At 43.4% G+C, this 9,727-nt stretch overlaps 1 protein-coding gene across 9 annotated transcripts in view; it reads right to left on the bottom strand.

Annotated features, from left to right (window-relative positions):
* Nucleotides 1-9,727, bottom strand: part of STK32A (serine/threonine kinase 32A) — a 101,590-nt gene continuing 91,863 nt past the window's right edge. For 8 of the 9 annotated variants that reach the window (XM_043490659.1, XM_043490658.1, XM_043490662.1 and 5 more), the window contains 4 exons: nucleotides 8,185-8,310; nucleotides 7,152-7,280; nucleotides 2,748-2,812; nucleotides 1-1,532 (listed from right to left, as the gene is read on the bottom strand). In XM_043490659.1, coding sequence (XP_043346594.1) covers nucleotides 1,439-1,532; nucleotides 2,748-2,812; nucleotides 7,152-7,280; nucleotides 8,185-8,310 — 414 coding nt within the window. In that variant the 3' untranslated portion in view covers nucleotides 1-1,438. The remainder of the gene's footprint in view (nucleotides 1,533-2,747; nucleotides 2,813-7,151; nucleotides 7,281-8,184; nucleotides 8,311-9,727) is intronic. The other variant, XM_043490661.1, reaches the window with a different exon arrangement.

Genomic DNA, 9,727 nt, shown 5'->3' with positions numbered 1-9,727 from the left:
TGTCTGGGAAGAAGTCTCATAGCTTGTTTTTATTCAGACTTTTACTTGATCAGATTCGGACAGGGAGAGAAAGGAAGTCGCAGGGGGATACAAAGAACGGCTTTGGGCAGATGGGAGACAGTTTAACACACAGTGAGAGTAAGACAAGCAAAACAAGAAGGTGAAAAGTCAGGGCCCTAATGCTTTAAAAAGATAGTGTCAATCACAGCATGACTATAAACCAGATGCTTTGGCCAATTTCAGCCTTGGTGTAAGATGGTGCAGTTACCATTGGGTATTGTGGCTGCTTAGGCCAGGGTTGAATTTGGTCCATAATGTTCTCGTCTAACACCTTAGCGAAAGGGAAATCAAGACTACAAAGTTGATGTTCTATCACACCTAAAGATGCATAACCAAATTTATCTCTGGTGTAAGGGGACCAAAGGGGGCCACAATCCCATTGGATTCAATGGAGTTGCATCTGCTTATGCCAGTGGTGAACTTTATATGCTAGTGAAGCATCCACCCTAGCGTGTTATCCAGCAATAGAGAACTACTACCTCTTCCTTTTCTGACACAAATTAGTAGGTTCCGTCCTAGTCCCCATTGTTCATATGTTCTTAGCCATTGCTGAGCCAGCCCTGCCCAATAGCATAAAGTCAGGGAAGCTAGGGAATTTCATCAGAGACAACAAAACAGAAACATAAGAAACCATTATTGCCTTTTCCCCATATTGAGGAACTAAATCATTTCCCTACCACAGACTAAAGAAATATTAGAAAGAGACCCTGTTGGAAGCAAAGGTCCTGTCTTCTGTACACTGCAGATTAAATACAAGCCCGGCAGTTGAGAGCAGCCCCTTCTGTCTCTAACAATTAGAGATGAGTCTAAGCTATGAGGCTCATGTCAAAATCCAAACTTCCAAAGAGTTTGGGTCTGTGATTCTGCTGCTGGCTCATCTCTAATATTGATTCTATGTGACAGACCTAATTATGCATTAAATACCCTTCTGTTGCTTCCCACTGGCAATCAACTGATCCCTAGCCCAGATTTACACTAGGCACTCAATACCCAAATGTTGTGCCAGCAGGCATCCTGCCCCACAAGGATAAGCTCCTCCTTCCTGCACTCAGGGTCTCTTCTGAAAAAGAGACCACATCTTCTTGTGGTCAAATTCCTGTAACCATCTCCGGCAGAGGAGGAGGATCTGACTCTTGTTTATTTTGGCAGGATATTTGCAGGGGCAGGACTAAGACCTCTCCCTGGCCCCCTGTATCCACCTGACTTAAGGTGGAAGGAGGAAAAGAAAGGTGCACACATTTCTGGCTTAGACGCCCTGTGCTGGGGTATGGGCATTGTCCTTTTATCAGTGGGTAATTCTATTCACCAAGCTCCATGAACATGTGTAGGTGTGCAGTGAACCCTTGAGAAAACACACGAGGGCAGAGGCTAAGTGAGCTCAAAGGTTGTTGTTCTGGTTGTCTTCTTCTTCCGGGTCTTTGGTTTGTGTCAGTGTTATATTCTCTTGGATTTCATTGTGGTGTCTCCTCATCCTTAAAAAAAAGAAAAGAAATGAAGAGTCAAAACCCCAGGGAGAAAGCCAGCATGAGGCAGCAGCCTATAATTGTTTCACCACCAGCTCAGTGTGTATTTTACCAGTCAATTCTTAATCCATACACAAGCTTGATTTCAGCCGATTTCTCCTCTAGTGAGTGCTACAGCATTTCGGCTAGTTACATTATTTCTGCTAGCACAGTGCAACAGCCATGCCTACTGAGCCCTTGTCTTGAGCACACCCTTATCAGCACTCTTCCCCACCCATTTTCTGAGTACACCTACCATATTCTCTCCCCTGTTCCTGGGTGGGCCAAGTCTGGCCATTTCAGAGTTAGTGCTCTTTTCATCCCGGCAAAAGGAGGCTCTACTTCAGGGGGATCATTACAAACTTTGGGCCCACTCCAGCTATCCCTGCTCACATGAACAATACTTACTTACAGAAGTAGACTCTGATTTCCATGGGTTCTACTTGTATGAGCAAGTGTTAAGGCATGTACTCTTAAATCCATATGAATTTGCATGAAATATCATAGGATTGGTATGTTAATTTCATCTAATGTTCAGTGCATTTCAATGGAATTTATTCCAAATTCACTTCTCATTCATTTAAGATATACTAACTAGGCTCTAGATTCAGCTCCGTAGCAGACGATGAGGGATTCTTTGTAATGGTAGAGATTTGGTTAGATGTGGTAGAACTGGTCCTGCTGTGTTCTATGGCTAATGCATAGAACAGGGAGGCAGTCTCCACTCCGGGATTTATGAAGCTGAAGCACACCTCCGGGTATTTGGTATTCTTTTATTGATTTACGGGTTATCGCCTCCTCAGCCTTGTCCCCCATTTGGAGATGTTTATATGATTCAACATACATGGATGCAGAATAAATTCCACTAAAAACATCAGGGAACATCCCATGCAATCTCTGACAATAGTTTATCCAAATTCATTTGGAATTTAAAGCAGTATGGGTTCCAGTTTTCAGTACTGTGGGCTTTACCCTTTATCTCATGAGTAAAAATGCCACTCTGTTCCCCTTCAGATCCTGGATTAAATAACATTCACTAACATCTGCTCCTCTCCATTGCTATTTCAACTGTTTTTTAAAAAATATAATAGAACTTTATAAAGGTTTGAGCAGATGGAGAGCAAGACCTGCCAAAGACCTGAAAAACCTGCCAGAGTGGTCCACTTCTCCTAAGTCACTACTTACTTTTCTCTGTTGAAAACAATGAAGTCCCTTTGCAGTGACTCCAGGTGCTTCTGAAGACGGCAGCCCTTCCATGTTGAAATAGGGAAAAACAGAGGAGAGGACAGTTAGAGTTCACAACTGACACAGGACAGAATCTGAGGTGTTCCCATCCATTAGGCATAAATGAGTTTGCTCTTATAGGTAGAAGAATGGCAATCAGGGTAACGTATTATATTGAACAGCACTTATTCCATCACAGAAGGTCTCCAATTTTGAGAAAGGAGTCATAGAAGAGTTCAGTTTACTGTAGCTTTACAAAGCATGGGATGTGAGCCCAGAAATCTTAGCACCACACGAGTGAGAGCAGCACCAATGTGGATGCAGGGTATTACAACTTGAGAATTATTGTGCAGGCTGGCTCTTCTCACTCGTGCTAGGCAAATATAAAAGAAGCAAGTTAAGTGTAAATTGCTTCAGTTAATGCTGTGGTGAACCCAAAGTGCCTTACAGAATGTAAGGATCCCTCCATCCATTCCTGAAATACCTCCCACACACTTTTAGGGAAGGGAAATAAGGTGCATGATTGGTTTTGCTTATGCGATTCACACAACTGCTTTGGGCAAGAAGTTGGGAATGACTGTTTCAGCAGTTGATTCTACAGGAGGCATTTGAAGTTGACAAAAGGTTAAATCCCCAAACTAGAATTTCCCCAAGGCAGACAGGTTGATATTCTTCAATAGTCCCAAATGTGCCATTAGTATCTTTCATAACGATAAGCGACCGAGGCCTCTGAAAGAGAGAATTTGAGGAGTGGGAGCGAGCTGAAAATGTACAAAACGCTCTACCTTCTTCTCTCGTCTCTTTCATTAGATAAAGAGAGATGGAAGGAGAAGCAGTCTTGTGTCTAAAGCACAGAATTAGGGGGTTCGCATTATTGTGATGACCATTTAATCACAGGGCATTACGCACCTTACAAAATATACAGAGAGACACTTTTCCCTGCCCTGAAGAGCTTACAGATTAAGGGTAGGTAGGGCACAACATATGAGAGCTACAAGCAGTAGGTGGGGGAAAAGGAGCAATGGAAATAGATTCATGCAGTTAGTTATGTGCAGGCCTTGTCTCAAAACTGTTTTGTTCCCAGCTCTGGGTTGTGGTTTCCCCAGCTGTAAAGTGGGGAGAATGATACCCACTCCCCAAGAGTGTTGGTCAAGTGCTTTCAGCACCTAGGATGGATGGCAAAGCATTAGTATGGAAAGCCAGATTTCCTTATGCTGTGGCCAGGTGACAGAGCTCTGTCGAGAGCCTGCCTCATTTGGGCTCAGTGAAGCTTGATGGAAGAGGTGGGCAAGCCTCAGGCCAGGATCAGTGTTACACATACTCCATTCTATCACTGTCTATCAGCAGCCATACACAAAGGGAGGAAAAAACTTGCCTGAAGGCAAATAAAACATTTACGAGCCCTAACTCTGACTGGCAAGATCGGTTCTGATAGCTCTTGAGTTTGGCCACTTCATTCACCTCAGAGACAGCGTTTCACTGGGCCACCAGACACCACCTGCATTCCAGTCACCAGCGCATGGTAAAAGGAAAAAACTGACAGATGCCTTCTTTAAACCATTTGTACAAGTCAGGCACTGACACGATTCTTTAAAGAGACACAGCTCTAGCACAATTTAGCTGTCACAGCATAGTACTCCCCGAAGCCGTGAGCAACAGTGCACCTCTCCTTGCTATGTATGACACAGGCTCCGGTTTAATGCGACCCCAAGAATTCATAACCTTGTATTTCACTTTTAATTTCCTCTGAGCATTATGCTCAGCTGTTGCTTCCTTCGTACAGCTGCAGTCCTCAGAGCCATCATTCACACACACAAACACACACACACGAAGTGGCAGTGATTTGAACAGTAGAAATATCTCGGGCTTTGTGACTGCCTGCTGAGAACGAACTTTACCCTGAGGGTCTCCCTGAATGAAAACTAGTGTCAGTAAACTCCTGACCTAAATGCACAAAGAAAACCAGTACAGCAGACATAAAATGTCCTGTAAAACCCTATAGCCATGGTCTACATCAGGGGTGAAAGTAAGGCGGTACGGGCTGGTACGGCGTACTGGTAAAAAGTGGGTGCCGGTACTGGCGCGTACCACTGACTTTAAAGTGCTGCCACGGCAGCGCTTTAACGTCATTGCCCCCCTCTCCGCCTGGCTGCCGATGGGGTTGGGGCAGGCAAAAGGAGCAGTTGCCCTGGGGCTGGCAATTAAAAGGGGCCTGGGGCTCTGGACCCTTCCAATCACCACTGAAGCCTTGGGAGCGTAGGCCAAGCAGTGCTGAGGCCTGGCCGGGGGACGCTGACCCCCCGGCCCCGCCCCTTCTGTCTGAAGCCCCACCCCTTTGGAGGGGGGCACAGAGCTGGCCCCATACCAGTAAGAGTTCAATTTTACTTTCACCCCTGGTCTACATGGAGAATATTGTAATGTTGACCTCACATACAAGGTTTTGAACTACTATAAACTAAATTTATTTAAAGATGCTTCTGAGAGAACTGCCCAGACAGTACATTCCTCCTCAACCTCTGATCTCAAAGAGTCCTCCCAACAAAAAAGAATGGGAGCCAAAAAGATGATCGCTGCAGACCCTTCCACCTCACATCTCCTACCTTTCAAGGTACTAAAAGAATGAGGCCTACAGCAAGGGAAAGTGTGTGCAGGGGAACCTGCACCTTTAAAAGGAGGACACAGGTAGCGGGGCTGGAGGGAGGAAAGAAAGGCCTTTTATAGCAGGGAGGTGATATGCAGGCAAAGAGAGGAGCAGCACACAAAGAGAGTCCTAATAGCAAAGAAAGAGATGGGTGCCAAAAATGAAAAGAGAGGGGAAGGGTGCAGTTAAGATCAAAGCATGACCCACTATCACATCTAGGGAGACCACTGATGTTTAATGCCATGGGTTGTCAGTCAAACCTCCTTAGAAAACACTGTTTTATTTTGTTTCTTGAGAAATTTTACTTAAAAAAACATGTTTTTGGGAATAAACTTTCCAAATTCCTAGTGCTTTCACAAAACCCAACACATTCTACAGGCTTCTGTTGCCTCTTGTCGGCGCTCAGCCTGCTGGCAACATTCACTCTGCACAGCTGATTCAGAAGGGGTGGAAATCAGGCTGCTTTTACTTCCACTGATGAAGAGTATTAAAAAGGATCAGTTTTGTAAATGAAAGAACTCTTATCCCAGGCCATGATAAAATATTTAAGATGCTCAGAGATTCAGCTGACCTTTAAAATAACTTAATTTTTAAAGAATCCAATTCTATTTAATTAGAGGATCTTTATCATAGAAGAGGGATGAGGGAGACTTCAGTGTTAACAAAGCCCTATGGCATCTATGCAGGGGAGAAATTCCGGCCACATAGAAGTTGATGGGAGTTTTGACATTGACTTCAGTGGGGCAGGATTTCACTCTAGGACTTCGTTAGGCTCCCTCCTAATGTTATCAGGACCTGCCAACATGTTTTAAACACAACTGATTTTCCTAGTCTAAACATGGCCTTGGAAACACTTTACCTTTTAGATGACTGAACTGAAAGGGAGGACAGGCTCCTACCCCAAATTGGCCTTCAGCATCTTACAAATAAACTGGGTGATGCATTGTGTGCCTTAAAAACTGGCTTTCCATTTCATGAGACCTAGATTCAATGCCTGGTTTAGTTTGATCACAACTGAAAATGACATTGGGGTGGTCTGATCCTAGTCCATAATGAAGATTTGCCCACATTGCAAATCCTGCTGCAAGCTTAGCGTAATGGAGCATGATTAGCCATGTTAGCTGCAGAGAGGCCAAGGTCTGAAATAGTGGGGGAATCATAAGAGTTTGCTGGTACCTTGGAAGCACTGCTTGGGAGAAGCTTGCAAAACACCTTCCTGACTTGTGCCCAGATGTGAGAAACTGGAGCGGCACCATTTCCTACCACTCTGACCCAGTCTTGCAGTAAATTATCTCCAGCAAAACATTATCAACAGCAAAGTCAGAAACTAGTCCTTGCTGTACTCCATTCCCTGAAATTCAAAGCCATCTGGGACTGTTTAAATCCCAACATTAGCCATCGTGGGCAATTCCTTCCCCCCACCCCCCTCTGACTTTTAAAAAAGGAAATTAAATGCAAAATTATGGTATAAAACATAAAAATTACATAATTAAGATAGCAATTTAGAAATGCATGAGTTAATGTTCATATTACAATATCATGCTGTTCCTGGTGCACACACTGTCACTAGTACAGAGAGGTTTTGTGAACAAAGCCATCCCAACAGCAGCAATCAGACTATTTACATGTTTGCATTTTGCTGCATCCATATGAAATATCAAGTGTTTTTTTGTGCAAAGATAGATTTCCAGGACTCTAGGAGCCTGCCTCTCTTTCTCTCTCACCTGTGAAGAACAGCTTTTGTTGGTGTCTTTCTCCTTCTTAGCTAAGCGCTTCTTTTTTTTATGAAGAGGTTTGGACTCCAGGATCATTTCTTCAAGTTCGAAGGTTGGGTCACAATTCAGTCTACCTTTCTATAGGGGAGAGAAAGGTCACCTTAGCTGAATCGACCTTGCCTTGAAGAGGCTCTCACAAACAGGAAAGAACCTGGGAAATAACTCTCTAATGAATAAACCAATAACAATAACCTAGCCAGAGCTCCTGCTGAACCTTTTACATATTTTATCACTCCCCTCTGTTAGAAGGACACTGTCAAGGTATATTGCATCATTTTAAAAATCACTTTCTCATTTATTCATTGTTGTTTATACTGAAACCTTGGATGCATCAAGGAGAAAACTAGAGTATTCCTTTCCATAATTATGATCTTCTCCCTTAGGTATATATGCATTGGTTTGTTATCAAGGGTCATTTGTCAGGATAAGCAGTTATTTTAAAGTGGCTGGCAAAAATCAAGTTATACATATAGGGTTATCTGAGAGTTCTGGGCTGCGCACGTTTTTTTAAATTGTAGAATGATCACAAGCACGGTGGCTCACAGCAGTTTGCTACTGCAGGATTGCTCAGGAGCGCAGTGGGTAGACACGCTAGTTTGTTATGATATGGTTGGTTACGAGCATTGAATTCTCTGCACACAGTTTGAAAATACAGGAGTTCTTTTAAGTTATTAGAGCACTTCTGAATACACAGACAGAGAATTAATGAGGACATTACAAAACTAACAATAATACAAATAGTGAGCATCCACCATTTGTAATGATCTCTTTAATAGTCTTAATCATAAAATGAAAATTCTCACCTGGATTTTCCCTTGCCTTGCACCTTGTGTAGTAATATATACCTGTGCAAAGTGGGTGCAAAAGTACATTACTTTTCTGATCTAGTGCAAAGTAGTGGAGAATCAGGTGCAGTATATAGGAGGTTACTCTGATTGTGTAGACATTCTAAATGATGGGTTTTTTAAAAAAATTGCCTTACAGTGGGAATGAATCCTGGCATTATCCTCTTCTGTAGGACTGCATCCCAGTTAATATCAGCGAGATACGAAAAGTCCTGGATATCTTTCAACTGAGAAAACCGTGCCTCGGGATTTGGCTCAAGCAACTGGCAATGGGAATTAAACACAATAGTTTAGACGCCAGGCCACGGGAAGGCAATCAGGAGAAAAAGGGTGTATATCACACACGGTTGTGAATCTTTATCTGTCTATATGTACACCGGTTGCCTTTTTAAAATGTACCAATTTTGCCTTTGATAACTCGATACCAATAACATGATATTCACCCTATTCTCTTTATTCAGTGAATACCTAGGGAATGCTTCCAATACTACAGTAGTAATGCTATGTAGTTACAAAGAAAATTGAAAAATTCTGAAGAGCAACAATCTGTGTCTATATAGGAATATATACACACATGCACACCCTCAAGCCTATAGATATACCAGTAATATCAACGTTATTTGCTATCTATCAGTGCGTAGGAAGAGGACAGAATTTAGGCTACATTGTTATTGACTATAGATCACACAGTAAAGTGGGTAGACAGAGAGGGGAATGGGCAGTCTTTCTTCTCCTGCTCCCCAACACAGCAGCCAGCAAAAGTGAGTTGGTGTGGGTGGTGATGTAATTTGTTATGCTGTAGGCTAATGGCAAATTTCCTCCATTCCCAGAGCACAAGGGAAGCAGGGACGGAGTGGTGCCTCAAAGAGGGCTACTCTTGGTTTGGCAGTTTATGCACCACCGTCTCTTAAGACTGGTGCCTACCAGCACAATGTAGCCCCTTGTCTACAGCATTGACCCTAATTCTGTCCACTCTCTCCCCCCTCTTCTTAGTTAAGATTCCATTCTCCATTAGCTTTTGGGCAGTTGTAACTGACTGCAGTGCCTGGGTGGGTAGAGTTAACCTTAACCCTCCCATTGAGAGTATATTGCAGCAGTTAAACAGCCTGACTATGGCTCCAGGCGTCCACCCTCCTGTACAAGCAGGAAGAGTCACAAGGACCACTCCAGAGGGTTGTGTTAGCAACCTGGCATTGCAGATCAGTACACATTAGCGCAGGGTCTTTTTTTAATCTTGGTCAGAAGCCAAGTGGTTTAATCCGTGCTGGCCTGAAGCTCACAGCACAGAGATCTCTGGTCCCACATATCACTCAGTCCAAGGTGCGACACACAGACTCCGGCATCAGAGCCAAAGTAATCTCATTGCTAATGATTTTTCAATTGGGCTGCTTACTTGGCTACAACTGAAGATTTTCCGTTAGTAACGATTCAGTGAGTTCTCTCTTATTAGCAAGTTAAGCGGTGCATCCACTGAGATGTCACCAGATGTCCTTGAGTGTGAACAAGTCATCCAAAATGGTCTGTTTTAACAGGTTCTTTTCTTTTAAAGGGAGACTAAGAAAAATGGAACATGTTCTACAATGTTTCCCCCCCCCCCAATTTAAATAAAATCCCAGCAGGGCCAGCTTCATCTTCACTTCTCGGTATTTGGATCTGATTTTCTCACTCCACTTCCACACT

This window comes from Dermochelys coriacea, chromosome 8, assembly GCF_009764565.3.
Source record: "Dermochelys coriacea isolate rDerCor1 chromosome 8, rDerCor1.pri.v4, whole genome shotgun sequence".
Classification (NCBI taxonomy): Eukaryota; Metazoa; Chordata; order Testudines; family Dermochelyidae; genus Dermochelys; species Dermochelys coriacea.
Note: the sequence above shows the minus strand (reverse complement) of the source record. Positions and strands in the feature narration are given on the sequence as shown.